This window comes from Cetorhinus maximus, chromosome 36, assembly GCF_964194155.1.
Source record: "Cetorhinus maximus chromosome 36, sCetMax3.hap1.1, whole genome shotgun sequence".
Classification (NCBI taxonomy): Eukaryota; Metazoa; Chordata; class Chondrichthyes; order Lamniformes; family Cetorhinidae; genus Cetorhinus; species Cetorhinus maximus.
In genome coordinates this window covers 2,000,169-2,019,465 of record NC_135914.1, presented here as the reverse complement: position 1 = coordinate 2,019,465, position 19,297 = coordinate 2,000,169, and the positions used below count along the sequence as shown (strand labels likewise).

The following is a 19,297-nucleotide window of genomic DNA, read 5'->3' as shown; positions in this document are numbered from 1 at the left end:
ACAAATACAGTGGAATATCCTTAACAATCCTGAAAACAACTTATTTCACATTTCACACAAGCAGACGGTGTTTTGTAAATTCTGGCGGTTGTAGTTTAGTCCATTTATGGGGGTCTCCATGGCTCCATTATGTTTCCACGAGGCTGCGGGTTATTTGGCAAATCCTGCCTCCTCCACAATTCATCAGAGAGAAAATGACCAGATTCTTATCTGCTTCTTTATGATTTATTTTCGAATGCAGCAAACTCCAGGAAGGCGTAGAGAGGTCCGCCCTGAGACTGGGATATGTATTCACATTCAAAAATAGTTAAAGGTGAGGTCAGGTTATCTCTGTAATAGAGCTTGATCGAATCATAGAATGATTCACCACAGACGGAAACCATTCGGCCCATGCTTTCTGTGCCAGCTCTTTGAAAATGTAACCCAATTCGTCCCAGTAAACTCATCTCCTTCTCCATATCTTTGCAATTTTTTCTATCACAAATATGCATGCCTTTTGAAATGTATTATTATATCTGCTTTCATTGCTCCCTATACTAGTTTTATAATTGTTTTTGCTAAATGTGCCGTTGCAAGAGTTACCTGAATTAATGTATTGGAATAGAGAAGCAGAATTCGGAAAGCAACTTAATACAGAAATCACCAAGGTGTAATCAGAAAATCGGGGTGATGAATCTCAATTTTATTGGATTGCATTGATGTTAACTTGCCAATCTGATTACCATGTTTCGCTCTATGCCATCTATGCGATTGGGGAGATCCCACAGAATTAATCGTATCCAGATAGAATAACACACACACAATTAAAAGGCTTGTGTTAATATCGCGCTTTTCAAGGTTTCAGGAACCCCATTTGTTTTTCAGACACTTCTTGTAGCGCACTCATGTTTTGTAATGTTGTTAACGCGGCAGCTATATTGCGCAGAGTAAGATCCCAGGAAAAAACAAGAAGATTGTGACCTAGAAAATGTGTTTTTAGACGTTGGTCGAGAGCTTAAATATCGCCCATGTCACAGGAGAGAATCCAATTCCCACCCCACCTCTTCACGGAATAGCGACAGTGCATCTTGCAATCCGATCGACGGGCCAAAAGCGCCAAGGTTTAACGCTGAATCTGAAAGCGGCACCTTAGTCAGTGCAGCACTCCCTCGGGTCTGCATTGATGAGCCAGTCTACACTTATTGCTCAAATCTCTGGCGTGAAGACTCGAAGCCTCCACTTCTGACACTGAGCGGCGTGTAGGTGGGTGAGGGAGGTGGGTGGGGACAGAGGTAGACAGCGACCCACGGAGGTACGGACAATCACATTCACACACAAACACATGCACAAATACAAACACACACCAATACACACACATACACAGACACACACACACACCCATAGACACACAAACACACGCACACACAAACACACGCACACAGATACACACACACACAAACACACACACACACACACATGCACTCACACACTCATCCATAGGCACACAAACACACACACAGACACACAAGCACACACACGCACAGACACAAACACACACACGCACACACACACAAACACACACATACATACAGACATACACTCACACACACACACACCCATAGACACACAAACACACACACACACATACAAACACACACACGCACAGACAGAAACACACACATACGCATACAGACACAAACACATACACAAACACGCACACGCACACACACAAACACACACACACACACACACACACACAAAGACACATTCTGCCCAAACTGATTCCTTCTCTGTCACTCACAACATAAACATATTTTACCAAAACTATAAAATGACATTGGGTTGGGATTGGCCTCATCTGCAATTCCATTGGCTAATATATGAAAGCAAAACAGTTGGGTGGGGGTGAGAGCAAGGGGGGAGGGAGGAGAGGGCGGAATGGCCTCATTGTAGAGATAAACTAAATGAAAGGAGAACGTTTAAAGGGAAAGAGCTGGAAATTCGCAGAAAAGTCTGACAGGTAAATACTATCCTGGACATTAGCTTATCATTTATATTATCAGATCGGGAGAAGGATGAGGAATATGTTCCGATTCCATTTAGAGGGACGAGTGGGATTTGAGTAAAAATCAGATGCTGCAGACTGACAGAAGCTCTCTGTTAACTACGTGAAACATTCAGTAATGGGACTCCATTAAAATTACCCCAAAAATAAAGTCAATAAAGTAATATAAGTTTCAATAACCTCACCTGCATTGCACCTTGATATGCACAATTCCTGGTACAATCTGCTCAATACCGAGACTGAAACATATGAATGAATTGTGTGTGCATTGAATTGAAAACTACATTAAAAGAGCGAGTGAGCTGTTGCAGTGTTGCCTGTGTGTGGGTAACAGGCACTGTGAGCCGCAGGTGAAGTGAGGGCATCATTTGTGAATAATATTGGGAACCTGTAAATTTTAGCCGAATTGATTGAAGATAAACAGTGACCAGATGCCACATCGATAAGGGCGCTGTAAATGAGGTTCATTGTAAACCAGCCTCTTCTCTGTTCGGTTGAATCTATTTTTGGAGCAAGCCGCCTTCTCTCTGCAGTTTAACATTGATACCCAGCGTTTCACCTCTGAAGGCAGCTCGGTATGTGAAGCTTCCATAACATGAAAACCACTACGAGCTTTTAGCTCGGACAACTTTCCATCTCAACTGTAAAGTGGTCAGAATCTGGGCCAGCGATTTCCGCCCTCGATGTGCTTTTCACGCTCTCTGAATGGGCTGTGATCGAGGCGTCTTTCTGAAGCTCGCTGTCACAGCCTCTTTGCTGCCCGGCCCCGCTCTCTGCTGCAAGGTTTACTGACCCACTTCTTTGTTTTTTAAGGTCAAGCATTTCTGCAAAACAGTTCAGACACTCAGTGAGGAACAACACTGTCTGCTCATTTCAGAACCCATTCTGACAGTGTTTCATTCTATCACGTTAGTCACATTAAGATGAATTTAACTCCCTCTTCTCTCCCAGCTTCCGTCCCTCAGCATTCTCCTGAAGATTCCTTGACATGGGTTACTGTGGAGTATGGCAGAGAATTTGCAGCTCGGATTTGCTGCTTTAACTTTATAATTGGCTCAAGTTCCCCATGAGGGGTTCCCATAAAAGAATGATATCAGCCAGCAGAAGTTTCTAACTGTTTTGTCTTGATTGGGATGCAGCACATTGACCCTTTGCGATGAGCATCGCGATAATCCGGGTTCTCATATTCATCCTAATTGGGATTCTGATTCATTAATCCGGCTGCTGGGGTCGATATTAATGATTAACAGGGGCATATGAATGATTGTTTGTTTAATGCGCATTATTTTACATAATCAGTGCAGCTCCTAGTTTCAGGAAGCGGAGTGAAGAGCTCCCACGAAGCGAGGGTGCAATGGAACCATTTTGTAAATTTCATTACTAACAGTCTCACTGTATTTAATTCGGTGTCAAAACCAGTTCACCCTAACACCCAGTCCTTTGGTGTAGATTTTTAAAATAATTTCCTCGTTCTTTTAAGATTGATTTTAGACCATTCAGCAATTCCCATCTGACCATTTAGTTCAATTGTCCAAATGTTAAACTATCCTGAGAAATAGGAGCAGGAGTAGAACATTTGTCCTCCCGAGCCTGTGCCATCATTCAATAAGAACATGGCTGAACTGATTGTGGCCTTGGCTTCACTTTCCTGTCTGCTCCCCATAATCTTTGTCTACCTTGTCAATCAAAAATCTGTCTAACTCAGACTTCAGCATGATCACTGACCCAGCTTCAAATGCTCTCTGGGCAGGACAATACAAAAATCAATCTGAGAGGAGAAACATCTCCTCATCTGAATGGTAAATGGGAAACCCTCTTTCTGAAGCTGTGAACACGAGTTTCAGATTCCTCACGAGGGCAAACAGCTTCTCAACATCTACCCTGTCAAAGCTCCCTCAAAATCTTGTATGTTTCAGTCAGGTTATCTCTCATTCTTAGATTTAAACCAGCAATGCTTGTTTGATATTTTTTCTCTGCATTTAGCTTCAGATTGCAAGGGATATGTCTCTCTGTTAACAGAGGGCAATAGGAGTCTGCAATCATAATCTTGATTTGAATCCGGTCCCCATCATCGATCTAACTGGAAACCGCACTGACATCTAATAATAGAAGGGTCAGTTAAGTATTAAGGAGTAATTCCTTCGACAGACACAGATCCACAGTGCTATCCCTGCCGCTTCTGTTTGTTTGAGGAAACCAAATTTTGCAGTGTTAAACAAGGTTTAGCTATGCAGTTATATCTCTGTATATGTCCGTGTTCATGTTGTGATATCACCAATCGCCATGTATGTGACGGATAATGATAATAATAATGGTAATAATAATGAGAACAATAAAAATGACAAATCCACAGTAGGTGCTCAATCGTTTCTATATTGGAAAATACATCTGAGGGGTCATTCATTGGTGACAAGTGGATGTTACATCATTAACATAAAAGTGAAACACCGTCTAGTGGAAGTGCTGTCACCTCCAGGTCTTCTAAATTACATTTCCACACCTATGCCAATGAGCGTCAAAACACACGAGCACGGCACAAGATCAAGGAAATGATGTTGGAATTACCACTGGATAATGTTTCTTATTGAATTCCACGGAGGGAATGTTCTTCAACGCGTCATCTCCTGCTTCATCCAATGACTGTTCATCCCCGTCAGGACGTCGAATCTGTAGTAAACGCCAGGCGAGCATAAAGAGTCTATGAGGGAAAATAGAAACTATTATCATCATATAAACATCAGAAGCAGTGTTAAGTCATCCGGCCCTGGACCTTGACACCCCATTCTATTAGATAGTGGTTGGTCTCTATCTCCAAATACTTTGCAATGCTTTAGGATTGAAAGGAAATATTAAAATCTAGCGGGTATTCCCACCTCCCCTTTGTCTGTGCTGGTGCTCTCTGATGACACCTCTGAACGGCTGCTCCAAATGTTAGGGTTTTGACCCCTAGCTTTTGTCACGCCTGCAACAGATTCTCTCGTCTTATCCAATTATTTCTTTTTTCGTTGATGGGATGTGGGCGTCGCTGGCTAGGAGAGTACTGAGTGCCCATCCCTAATTGCAGTTAAGGGTCAACCACAGTGCTGTGGGTCTGTAGAAACGTGTCAGCCAGACCAGGTGAGGGCGGCAGATGTCCTCCCCTATGGGGCATTAGTGCATCAGATGGGTTTTTACGACAATATAATAAAAGAATACTGCAGATGCTGGGAATCTGAAAGAAAACCAGTAAATGCTGGAAAAACTTAGCAGGTCTAACAGCGTCCGTGCAGAGAAAAAAACAGAATTAACATTTCGAGTCCATATTAACCTCCGTCAGAGGGTTTTATGACAATCAGCTATGGTTTCGAGATTTTTTAATTCCAAATTATGATTGAATTCAAATTGAACCATTTGCTGCGCTGGAATTGGAACCCGGATATCCGGGTAATTACACTGGAATAGTAGCCCAGTGACAATACCACTCTGCCACCACATCCCCCATAGATAATTTAAGCAGCTTAATCATTACAATTAGAACATGATTTATTCTTCAGTATAAAAAACAAATATGTGCCAACTGTTCTCATAATTCAACCATTTTAACCCTGCTATCGTTCGATTGAAACATCATTAAATGTCATTACTGATATTAAATCTCCAGATATATATTTCCAGCTGTTTCCAGTTCTAGTAATATGGTAAATGGTGCCATTTTGACTATGAGAAGTTTAGTAGACATTCGGGAACATAACGACCCCGCATAAATGTTGTTTTATCAAATCAGCGGCAGGAAACTGCAAAAAAAAAGTCTCCATGTATTTACCTCATGGTTCCGTTCACGTGGCTCAGAATCCGTGAATGTCTTATCCGAGTTCCCGTTGCCTGATATTTAAAAAAGGACATCAATGTCTGCAAATTTTACCCTGATCGGGTTAATTAACGTGTCAAAAAGAGGCAAAGGTTGCATCTCACATGCAGTGTTGTCGAGCCCCAAAAATGTACAGCCCTTCCTACCTGAGTGTCGCTTTATGCAGGTCCATCCGGCGACGACAGTCAAGGTCAATAGAAGGAGAATGATCCCCAACGAACTTCCGTAAAACAACAGAAGACAGGTAGATTTTCGCGGCTCTGATGAAGTGGTTGGGGTAGGGGTAGAGGGGGTGAGGGGGTGGGGGGTGGGGAGAAACAATATTGAAAAATCCCTTAGCGATGCCACCTGTCACTTGCCAAAATTTCAAGGATACACACGACCGCCCATTCAAAATAGCGAGGGATGGGGCTCAAAGTCAGTTTTGCTAGTAGAATCAACAACCGAGTGAAATAAAAAAAAATAAAATGAAAAGGGATAGACAGATTGGTGGCGCGACAGAGCGAGACTGGAAGAGAGAAGGACTTAGAGGTACATTCAAGAAAACACAACACGATTAGCGAATAAAGTGACCGTGGCGAGATTCTGCAGGACATCTTGTAGATGGTAGATATTACTGCCACTGTGCCCATGCAGAGGGTGAGCATTTATAAGGTGCCAATCAAGCGGCTTACTTGGTCCCTGATAGTGTTGTTGTTGTCTTGTGGTTTAGTGTCCATTGCAGAACATTATCCTTCGCCAAAGGGATCAAAACTCCGCCCCACTACTTGGACCTTTCCCCATACTCTTGTATCAATCCGAATCTAATGCAAAGTTCGCTTTGTCTCCTGGAATGTCGAACTTTCAACTCTTCTACCAATTATGAACCCCAATTGGGGTTTCAGGCGAAAGCGTGTTTTTTTTCTTTTGTTCAGGGTGGTTAGAAAGCGGAACAAAAATATAAAATACTGGAAAAACTCAGCGGGCCTGACAGCATCTGTGGGGAGAGAAACGGAGTTAACGTTTCGAGTCTGCGTGACCCTTCTCCAGGCCTTTTCTTCCATGTTTTTGCTTCAGATTTCCAGCATCCGCCGTATTTTCCTCTTATCGTTATAATTTGGAAATGGCTACAACGGAAAGTATCATTGCATAGAAACTCCTTAAACACACGGGGGGGAAAGGGATATGAGGCTAAGAGCACATGCTAATGGGATTGTAATGAATGCATTTGGGAGGATAGAAGCAAAATACTGCTCAAGTTTCAAACTGGAAATTGAATTTCAATTTTCCAATTTTAAACTGCAAGATTTCAGGCTGATTCCTTATCTCCCACCATATACCTCTGGCATAGTTAAACAGATGGACTTTAAATTTCAGGGAGCTAAACAATGAAACATTGAGGGATAGGGAAGAGGTAATTGACCGGGTAATTAGCCCCAGTTCTTTCATTTATTAGGCGAGCTTTAAGATACAAGAGCAGAAGGCTATGCTGGAACTGTATAAAACATGAGTTAGACTGCAGCGTGAGTGTTGTGTTCAGTTCTGGTCACCTCATTACAGAAAGGAGGTGATTGCATTATAGAGGGTAAAGAACAAATTCACAAGGATGTTACCAGGACTGGAAAATTGCAGCTATGAGGAAAGATTGGATAGGCTGGGACTGTTCTCCATGGAGCAGAGGAGGATGAGGGGAGATTGGGTTGAGGTGTACAAAATTGTGTGGAGTCTGGATAGAGGGGATAGGAATGGCTTTTTAAATTTAGCAGAGAGGTCAGTGTTCATGTTTATAGTGATTTGTAGAAAGATCAGAGGGGAGACGAGGGAAGATTTTTCTCACCCAGAGGGTTGCAGGGGTCTGAGACTCGCTGCCTGAAAGGGCAGGAGAGGCAGAATCCCTCAAATCATTTAAAAGGCAATTGGATTTGTATCTGTAGCGGTGTGTTCTGCAGGGCTACGGACCAAATGCTGGAAAGTGGGATTGGGCTGGGTGGCTCGTTTTTCTATGGGGCAGACACTGTCGTAAACTTTCTACGATTCAGTGCCTGTGTCCATACACACGGAAAGGGAACTACTATTAAAATAAAGCATGCGGTATTGCGAACAATCAAGTCTCACATCAGCAAATAAATATACCAGTAAAGGGACATTGTCAATAGTTACCTCTCTGATATGAGAACCTTTCACTGATGAGACTTTGAGTGGAGGTGATTTGAACAGAGCAAGTGCAGAACCCGCCACCGCTGCACGTTCCTGGCGGGACTCTGATGAGGCTTCTTATATTGTGCGCCCCTTCGGAGTCGATTGTTCCAGAATCCGTCCATCCCTCGGTCTCCCACGTGGAAAAATTCCAGCGGACGGGAAGGGTAACAGAGGCCGCGTTGTTCACCAAACACATCAATGGGACAGTCTCCATCCCAACAGCTTCATCCACATGCGGAGCAAAGAGAATATTGTCGCCGGACCTGGCGAGTTTGGGAGGTAAGATGCAATTATTATTCACCGTGAATTCCTGGTTATTGGTAGTTTGGGGGAGACGGTGCGGAGTGGTATTGTCACTGGGCTGGGGTAATCTAGAGAGTGAGTAATGCTCTGGGGACCCGGTTTCTAATCGCACCTCCGGCAGAGGGAGGAATTGGAACTGAAGAAGAATCTGGAATTAAAAGTCTAATGATGACCAGGAATCGATTGTCATCAATAAGAAAATAACTTCCTTCTGGTTCACTAATGCCCTTTAGGAAAGGAAATCTGCCGCCCTTACCGGGTCTGACCCTACATCTGACTCCAGACCCACACTTTCTCTTAAATGCCCCCTGACCATGGGTAATTAGGCATGGGTAATAAATGCTTTGCCGAGCCAGAGACACCCACATCCCGTGAACGAAGGAAAAAACAATGAAAAAGCGAGTAAACAGTCTCATTTCTCTTTTTGTTTTTACCTGTGGTGAACATTTTGGAGCCGGTCCCGAAGACCAGGGGCATTCCATGGGTTTTCCGGGCTGCGCAGTAATAAACACCCGAGTCATTTCTCTGGACATCCTCGATCACCAGGGTGTAAATGGTCGATTTGTCGTAGATTTCTCCTGAAAACCTTCCCTCTACAGGGATGTGCTTTCTCACCATGTGGAGGAACTGCAGGTGCTTTCGGTGCCGCTGTTTATACCAGTAAACAGCTCCACTTGATAACCAGCCTGTGTGGCAATGCACCTTGAAGCTACTGCCCACCGAGACGGTCTGAGCGGCCGGAGTTTGCGGGAACGCGGCCTGAGAGACGGTCACTGAGGGAAAAGAACACATCACAAGAAATCCTGTTATGTCAGGGAAGCATAAAACCTGTTTTATACCAATGAGACATTCCGCCTGTCACCTGGTGACAGGAACATTCTGTCAGGAAGGATGGCCAGTTCCTGACCTGTAGCCGCGATAAAGCGCTGAGGGTTAAATTTGAGATCAGACCTGGAGGAAGAGAGGAAGGAACAAAGAAATAAAGAAATGAAGAAAGAAAGAGAGGAAAAAGAAAGGAAGGTAGAGGAAGGAAATTAAGGCTCTTCAAATGACTTATTTTTTTCAAGGGCGGTCACTCTTGCATTCCCGGAAATGCGGCGAACAGTTAGCGCACAGCAAGATCCCACAAATAGCGCCGTGGTAATGATCAGACAGTCTGTTGGGTGGAGGGATAAGTCTCGGCCCGGGGCAATGTCAGGGCTGTCCTGTCCTCTTCACAGTGGCAGCCAAGAGGTGTGGGACATTTCGGTTTAACTCGAGTTGTGACCTTTTGACCATTCAGTCCCTCGGCAGAGGAGGAATGTTCCAGAAAGCGGCAGCGTCGCCTCCTCGCCCTCCTGAGTTTCCTCAGTGAGCTTCCCCTGGGGTCCCCCCGTGCATCAGGAGTAAGGAAATCTAACCTGGGAAGAGGTGGAGCAGGGCGCAGAGAGTGAAGACGCCCATTGTCGGCGGCCGAGGCTGTGGCTGAAGTTGTGAGTTTCACATTCGACACTTATTCCTCTGGGGGGTCGGGAACCTCAATCCAGACGGAGAACCGGGTGAAGCAGTGAAATGCGGAGCCGCGGAAATTAGGCGCTGCCTTTTAAACACAGGCGGATGGAAAATGCAGCAGGAGTTAAGCGGTGACTCTGAGCTTCCTCTTTACTCGCTCAGCTACGACTCACAGGTCCTGCCTGCAAAGAGCAACAGGTAACAATTCGCTTTTAACCTGTGTAGGGGTTGGGGTTTGCCGTCCAAAATTAAACGATAAATTTGCTCAACGCTCGTCGCTTTATCATTTGCACCGCTCGAATGAGGGGGAGGAAGGGATACGATTCCCAGTGTCGCTTTAACGCAGAAATGCAGCCATTTACCCCCATTGACTTGATGCCTGCGCCAATGCGCCAGGTTTGTCGAGTCACGTCTCTTCCAGGGTGGTGTTTATTGACATCTTCAGATAGAGCAGGGAAAATCTTGGATAGAGTAAATGAGGAGAAACACTATCCACTGGCAAGAGGGCCGCTAACCAGAGGGACGCAGATTGAAGTTAATTGGTTAAAGAGCCAGAGGGGGAGATGAGATTATTTCTCACAAAGCGAGTTGTTGTGATCTGGAAGGAGCTGCCTGAATGGGCGATAGAAGTTGATACAATAGGAACTTTCAAAAGGGAATTGGAAAAATATTTTAAGGGATAAAATATGCCAGGTTATGAAGGAAATAGCAGGGGGAGTGCGGAATAATGGGATAGCGCTTTCAAACAGCAGGTACGAATGCTAGTCTAAGTGGAGCAATTTCATTTCACTCTCTCTCCACGTTCGGCGTCCTTCTGTTTATAAATGCATTTTGCACATTTATGCAGTAAATCAGATCAGTAAGATATAATTTAAATAATATCTACAATGCGCCTGGTTCTGAGTTGCCATTTTCCTAAAACAGATTTGAGAACCAGTGATAGATTTGTGATGACAGCCTTTTGATGGTTCAGGGCAACTGTGCTCAGGGTGTCTTTTAGGCTAACTTACAAAGAGATTTACAGAGCGAATCTGTGTGGATGAGAAGTGGTGTTAAGGATTAACACGGCAATTCAGACACTGGCTGGGGATTTAGGCTGCATCAATATGAAAGTTGCACTCATCTTGGCTCCCGAGCCTTCACTGTTTGTGACCTGGGAGTGAAAAATATTAAGTTTACTCTTGAAATAAGATTATTTTTCAACCCACCTTCCCTGCCGATAATACATTTCAGTGGAGTTTCCCGAGTAGAATCATAGAATCGTAGCCACTTTCAGCACAGAAGGAGGCCATTGGGTCCTTCACGCCTGTGCCGACTCATTGAATGTGCACTTTAGTACCACACCCCAGCTAACATCCGGTTACCCGCTGAAACAGACATTTTGTGGGACACCTCTCAATAAATATTAGAATCTATACTGATTATAGCAGAACCCAGTGGCTGTGACTGAGAGTGATTTGCTGGCAGCATTAATATTTTACATACGTTCACATAACCCACTCCTCACATTAGAATATTAGATAATTTTCGGAGTAAAATTGAGATGCCAGTTTTCTGAGATGATGTGAGATATTTCGAAGAAACCTTTCCTTTATGAAATATTAAGAAGCTGGACTGGAAACATTTGGTGTAATGATTGCTGGATAGTTGCGTTAGTTGTTGAACACTTATCGGATGGAAAATTCCTTGCTTTTCCTGTTCCTAACGGATATAAATATTCCCGAATTAACATCAGCTTACTCTGCTGTGAAAATACATTCTCCACAGGTGCGATCAAAAAAATTTGAGGAGGGTTGTTACAACATGCAGTTGAGAAAGGACATTCTGCTACACTTCATCCATCCGCAAAGGGTCTGTCCTTCTCAACCATTAGGACAATGACGGTTTGTTAAATCATTTCAGAGAGTTTCACATCCGCAGCCACTACCCGCCCAACCCCTCGAACAACCACCAACTCACCTCCACCACCCTCCCCCACAAACAACACACACGAACCACACCCCAATTCTCTCCACCCAGGAAGTTATTCTTGATCCTGATACCTCTTTATGTGGCCACTCTTTGATGAGGCCATTCAGCCCCACGCGCCTGTTCCAGAATTTAATTGATCATGCGTGATCAGTTTCTTAACTTTACCCGTCTGCTTTCATTCCATATCTCTTTCGCGCCTTACCGTAAAAATAATACTTTGAGCCAAACCCTCAGTTGCTTTTTGCTGAGGGACAATTGCAGATTTCCGCTCCCCTTTTGTGAAGAAATGCTTCCTGGCATCACCCCTGAACGGACTGGCTCTGGTTTTAATGTTCTGCCCCTTTGATCTGGACTCCCCCCCTCACCACAACCCCCTCCCCCACCCACACACCACCCTCATCCCGCCACCCCCCGGTCAGAGGAAATATTTTCACTCTACCGACATTATTGTATTATTGAATCAGCTGAAACACCTCGATTCGAGCTGCCCTTAACCTTCTACACTGGATGGAATAGACAGCTTGCCTATGAAATCTTTTACCCCAGTATCGTCTTGGTGCACTTAGATCCGCTTCATGCAACCTTATAGCACAATCTAAATTCACATTAACAGTTGCAATGCAGCTAAGAGTTCATTTGAATCCCAAAACGATGTATTCGGCAGTTTCTGGGGGGCGGATCCTGAAAGTATTTTACCGGGAACTTTCTTTGTTGTAATGATCAATCCAAACACATTTTGCATCATTATCATCGAAGGATAATTCATTTTATTTACATGAGGACATTTCCAAAGAAACAAAACCTGTCCGTAACTGCAGGTACATGATCAGCAGAAAATTTTCATACAATCTAGGAAATTCCCTGGTATTTTCTCAATGTTTCCTTCACACTTGTATTACACGAATAGAGAAGGTTGTTCTCAACGGTACCCAAAAGTCCTTGTTTAACTTTTAACAAAAGGAACCCGTCTTTGTAACTCTGGGGAGTGCACGGGGACAGTTTGGTTGTTTGATGGGAGTCTCCGTGGCTCCATATTCATTTCCATCAGGCTGTGGGTTCTTTGGAAAATCCTGTCTCCTTCTTAATTCATGAGTCAGAAATCACCCAGATTCACATCTGCGACCAGCCTTCTCTTATAACCTATTTCTCCAATGCAGCCAAGTCCAGGGAGGCGTGGAGATGTCCACCCCTGAGACTAAAAAATATATTGAACGTTGTCATTCAGAAAATAGCTAAAAGGCAGGACAGGTTATGAAATATGTCAGCATATATCATTGGAGCAAGTGCTGGCATTGAATGGGCTTTGAACCATCGGTAAATAGATCGTTTGGGATAAATTTGCAAATGGTTCAGTTACTTACTTTTCATTGTGTGATCTCTTGTCTCGTTTTTTCTGTAACCAGAAACTGTGATTAGAGATTGAAAACCATGAGAAGGAAAGCACATTGAGAAAGAATTCTGAAAATGGCCCCGAAAAATCGTTAACCCTCACCTGGTCTGCCGCTTTTGTGCATGGAAATTAATATGAGGGTCAAAAGCAGCACTACAATCGCCGCCGCCATTCTGACAAAGTTTAGTGTCGGAATGCACCATCCTGCAGAGACACAAGACTTAGAAACTGCTGCTCGGTTAAATCATTATTTTCTGGGATTCCCTCATGGGAAACGTGACCATTTAAAAAGCCGGATCATTAAATTCGGGTAAGAATTAAAAAAAACACAGCCAGCGGGACTGATAACGATGCGTGGACGCACAGAATGGGACAAGTGACACACTGTTGGCTCATTGAGATGAATGGAATGAGAGCGCTGTAAGGATAGCTCGATAATTACAGTGTTATCAGTATGAAAGCATCATAACAATGTCTCTCTAAAAACTGAATTATAGAATCTCAGAATGACACGTCAGAAGAGGAGGCATAGGGGCGTAGGGACAGGGGAAATAGGACCGTGAGCAGGCCATTCGGCCGGTCGAACCTGCTGCTTCATTCAAACAGATTATGGTTGATCATCTATTCTCACGCCGTTTTCCCATTATCGATATATCTCTTGATGTCATTAGCTTCCAGAAATCTATCGACACCTTTCTTGATGACGCTCAGTGGCTGAGCTTTCACAGCGCTCTGTGATAGAGAATTCCAAAACATCACCACCGTCTGACTGAAGAAATTCCTCCTCATCTCAGTTTTGAATGGCTCGCCCCTTATTCTGACGGCGTGCTCCCTATATCTAGACTCACCAAGCAGGAGAAAACATATCCTATCCTCAGATTCCCTATCGTACCCTGTAAAAAAGATTGTAACTTTCATTTATATCACCTCTCATTATTTCAAACTATAGAGAAGGCAGTCTCAGTTCCCTCAATCTCTCCTCATCAGGCAATCCCGCCATCCCAGGTATTAGTCTGGTGAGCCTCTGTTGCACTCCCTCCATGGTAAATGCATGATTCCTTAGATAAGGAGATCAAAACCGTACAAAATATTCCAGGTGCGGTCTCACGAAGGCTCTATGCATTTGCAACAAGACATCTTTACTCTTTTACTCAAGTACCCTTGCGATGAAGGCCAAAATACGACTTACTTTCCTTGTTGCTTGCTGCAGCTTGCTGAAGCTGCATGGTATCTTTCAGTGACACGTGAAGGACACTCTGGTGCCTTTTGACATGAACATTTTCAAACTTCCCACCGTTTAAGAAATACTAGCCTTTCTGTTTCTTTTTTCCACCACAGTGGATAACTTCACTCTTGTTGACATGACATTCCATCTGCCATTTGCTTGTGAATTCACTCCGTCTGCCTAAACCCCCTTGTAGCCTTGTTGCAGCCTCTTCACAAATTACATTCCCACCTAGAGTTGTGTCCTCAACACATTTGGCAATATTACAATTCGTCCCCACATCCAAAGATTCTGAATAGCTGCGGCCCAAGCACTGGGGCAGTTCGGCCCATCGTGTGTGCGCCGGCTCTTTATGTATAAAGAATACAAAATCACCACATCTCCAGCTTTGGATTCTGCAAGTGGAAACAGATTCCTCCTTAATTCTCTATCAAAACCATTCATGCTATTGACATTTTTCCCTCAATTGAGCCTCAGTTAATAATACTCAGGTAACCTTCTCTGCTCTAAAGGAAACAATGCCAGATTCTCCATTCTCTCCACATTAACTGAAGTTCCTGATCCCTGGTGCCATTCTGGTAAATCTCCTCCCCAGCCTCTCCAAGGCCTAGATTTCCTTCCTATCGTACTGTGTCCAGAATTGGACAAAATAATACAGCTGTGGTTTGACGAGGTATCAATAAAGTATAACAGCGTCTGGCATATGATTCCTCTATTAATGAAGCCAAGGTTTCCATACGTCTTTTAGCGGCCAGTTCAACTTGCCCTACCTCCTCTGTGCGTCACCTGCTTGATGAGAGTTTCGAATGACCCAACTTCATTGAAGTTTCATAAACCGATGTTAATGTTAATCCGACTGCTGATATTACAAAGTGTAATTAAAGTTAACTGAATTTTACCAAGCAACTGGAGATTGATAAGAGAGCTCACAGGAAATGAAGAACGTGATGTTCGGGTTGGTGGTGGAATTGAGCGAAAATCACATCCCTGCGGACACACGCATTTTCCCAAGAATCTCACCTATTCACTGCTTTATTCCCATAAACTCATTCTGTGTGGACCTAATCTCAATTCCATTCCAAGAACCACTGCCTGAAAGGGCGGGTGAAGCAGATTCGATAATAACTTTCAACACGGAAATTGGATTACTAAAGGGATTATGAAGGAAGATTGTTAAAGGTTTATTGGGAAAGGGTGGGACTAATTGAATAGCAGAATGGATCCATTCCATGCTGTGTCAATCTGTGATTCTAAGAATTCGCACCTAAATATAAAGCAAACCGAGAAAATGTGGTAACTCAAACTTATTTGAACAAAGTTAATACATGTTTTCATATATTATAGAAACACACACACAGACACGTGTGTGCACACACATCTATACATATATACCGGATGCAGATACTTACCTGATACAGACAGACAGACAACCACGCACACACACACACACACACACGCACACAGGCACACTAACTCACACTTATACACTCATCTGTTTATCACGTAGAGATGTTTAATTCAAAGAGCGCAGTTTCTTAGAATCTTGAGAACTACGCCAACTCTGAAATGAAGCTCCATCGACCAGATCACCAACTCACCTGTCCCTGGTTTGGAGAAGGACACGCTCTTTATCCAATATTTGCCAGGAGAACATAATTGAACAATACAAGTACAGACACCGCCGCTCTTCCAGGTTTCCCTCGACACCATGACGTGACTTCTGATACTGTAGGACCCGTCCGCCTCCCTTGTACCGGGATCGTTCGGTCCCTCGGTGACCAGGCCGGAAATATTCCAGAAAATAGCAATCTGGTTGGAAGAAACTCCACTGACCAAACACACTAAGGGGATGGTTTCCCTCAAATGCAGCTCAACAGGCGGGACAAACACCAGCACAGCCGTCTTGTTGGTGGAACTGTCTGGACAGAGATTGGGCCACAGTTAACGATTAATTTACTCCAAATATTAATGCTCTGCATGATCTGAATTCATTTCACTTGCTCTCTTACCTCCAACCAGTAGTGTGGGTCCATTCTGGAGCAGTGCATTGCTATGCATATGAGCACAGTAATAGGACTCCGAGTCATTCACCTGAACATTGCGAATTTCCAAAATCAATACATACTTGCTGTTACCTTTTTCAGAAATAAACTTACAGTCGGGCCCCTGACATGGAGGGATATCAATTGGTTTCGGTTCTTCACCCACACGTTTTTTGTACCAGAAATAGCTAGACACCAATTCCACTTTGTAAATGTGGTGACAGGTTAATTCCACCGTGTCTCCGACTTCAGCTGTCATTATGAAGGGACTCGGAGACAGAGAGGGCTCGGATTCTGTAACTAGAGAGATTATTGTTACATTACCACTGGTTCCTGAGAGACAGGAGGCAGTCGCTTTGAGACACTTGGTCTGTCATTTAAGAACAGTCACATTGTTGTCTTTAATTATTCTAGGTTAGATTTATTCTCTAATTTGCAGTAGCAACCAGAAAATGAAACACCCATGATCTAGTCAAGCCCCCTCACCTGTTCACTGGGTCACATTTTCAGTTTAGTAAACATTGATTCTGGCTGATTCCAATTTAAAATTCTCACCCGCCTCTAACTCATCAGAAACCCGCAGCACTTGGAAAACGAGCATCAGGGATAAAGATGTCTTGGGCATCTTGATGCGCTGAGTTCTCCCTATTCGCGCCCTTACGAGTTTGATCCTGCATGAGAAGTCACCACAGACTGAGACCACAGCGCCTTTATACGCTGTTTATAAAAGGAGGGGGGAGACATGTGTACAGTGAATCCTAGCTCTCCACATTACTTGTGCTATGAGGAATATGAGACGAGTAATGAAAATTGAAATCAACCCACACACAGATCATCCAATTCTCCAGTCTTTGTGTTAAACAAGTTGTATCAAGAACCTTGTACAAACTCATCACAGAATAGATTATATCGAGTACTGTTAAATTACATTCTCGCAAAGCTTGTACATTAAAACATACCTTCTCTGCTTCTCTATTATATTCTCCCACAAATGAACCTCAGTGCATATTTAGCATATTTCTAATAGAGATCATAAGCAACTCCATCAAAAACAACTTACTTTAGAATATTTCACAGCCTGAATGAAACAACCGTTTGGTCAGCGTCAGAAACAGACAAGAACCTGAGGCCTCGCTTTACTGAGTTTGGACGGAGATAATTATCCCGCATTCTGCTATTGAGTGAGTAGCTCCATTGCAAATAGCCAGAAGAGGTATAGGCTCACACAAACCAACGCTGGTCGAGAGTTGTTTTTGTGGAGCTTTTCTTTTAACTGGGTTATGACCACGTCCGCTCTGTTGATTTGCAAACCTTGTTTCTGAACAATTCGCTTAAAACCGTTTTTCCACTGGTTAGTAGCAGTAGACATTTTTTAATAATTGCCGCAATAAGGAAGCGAATCTAAACACCGAGTGGCGAGGGGACAGACGGAAATTTAAACATGGAGCAGGTGTAGGCCATTCGGCGCGTAGAGCCTGCTTCGCCATTTAATAGGATCATGACTGATCTGAGAGTAACCGTAAATCTGCATCCCACCTACCCCCGATAACCTATCACCCCCTCTAGATCACCGAGAATCCGTCCACCTCTGCTGTAAACATACTCAAAGACTCTGCTTCCAAGTCCTTTTCAGGAAGAGATTTCCAAAGATTCACGACCCTCTGAGAGAATAAATTTCACCTCATCTCTGTTTTAAATGCCTGTAATCTGTTATTAACCTCGGGAATAAAGAATTATGACGGTCGCCATTCCCAGCGGAATGGTGCCGGTTTCCCTGAAGAGCCGCTTTAGGATTTAATTGAAAGTAATTCTCAGGGGGAATTCAGCACATGCCGGACAGAGACAATCTGTGATGAACTGTAATGAGGAAACCCTTTAGAGAAGTGAAACTGGAGGACAGTGAGTGAAAAGTTTGTAAGAATCTTCACTTCATCCTTTATACCAAAGCAAGACTCGTCTAAACACTATTTCGTCGTTCCCGGGATGTGAGCGTCGCTGGCTGGGGCAAAATATATCGCCTCCCCTTGTTCCCACTTGAGAAGTTGGAGGCGAGATGCCTCCTTTAACCGTTGCAGTCCATGTGGTGTGGTCACACCAACACTGCTCTTAGGAAGGGATTTCTTGGTTTTTGACCCATGGACAATGAAGAATCGACTTGCAAGTCAGGATGGTGTTTGACTTAGTGGGCAACTTGCAGATGTTCCTATGTGTCTGCTGCCCTTGACTTTCTGGGCAGTGGCAGCATTAGCAAGTTGTTGCAGTGCTGCCTGTGAGTAGATAGTATGTGCACCGTAGTACCTCTGAGCCCGGTCGTGGGGCCGCATCATTTGGGTATAAAACCAGGGCATCAGTTAATCCTTTTCAAACACCGACCAATACGGATAAGCAAGGCTCACTGTCACGTGGAAGAGACACTCTCAATGAGGTTAATGTGCTGCTCTCTGTTCAGTTGAGTTTCTCTTGAAGGGACCTGACTTTGGCGCAATGACCTGTGTGTGCGTGTGTGCGTGTGTGTTTGCTGTAAACATCCTATGATTCTATGAATCGGCCCTCTGACAAACGTTCTTGTACCTGCGGTTTGACATTGAGTCTCGCTGCTGGAACTTTGCAGACAGTTCTACAGGTGAGGGCCTGAATTGTGAAGCGAGGGAAACCACAGGGTCCTCTGGCTGAGGTATTATTTTACGAGTTAAGCGCAAGTTGCTCAGAATGTAGGCCAGGGATTTCCGCCACTCGATGTACCTTTCACACTCCGAACGCAATGGTTTGTGAGAGAGGCGCCTCTGGCTGGTTCGCAGCAACAGCC

General features: G+C 43.9%; 2 protein-coding genes across 2 annotated transcripts in view; both read right to left on the bottom strand.

Moving 5' to 3' along the window:
• LOC144672195 (immunoglobulin lambda-1 light chain-like) overlaps nt 1-19,297 on the bottom strand; it is a 186,849-nt gene that overhangs the window by 36,446 nt on the left and 131,106 nt on the right. The window lies entirely within an intron of this gene.
• On the bottom strand, nt 4,698-9,898 carry LOC144672179 (immunoglobulin kappa light chain-like). The gene is made up of 5 exons (XM_078534000.1): nt 9,773-9,898; nt 8,802-9,145; nt 8,031-8,346; nt 5,847-5,905; nt 4,698-4,742 (listed from the first exon to the last, which is right to left on the bottom strand). The coding sequence occupies exons 1-5, from the start codon at nt 9,813-9,815 to the stop codon at nt 4,698-4,700; spliced, it is 807 nt and encodes a 268-aa protein (XP_078390126.1). The 5' UTR covers nt 9,816-9,898.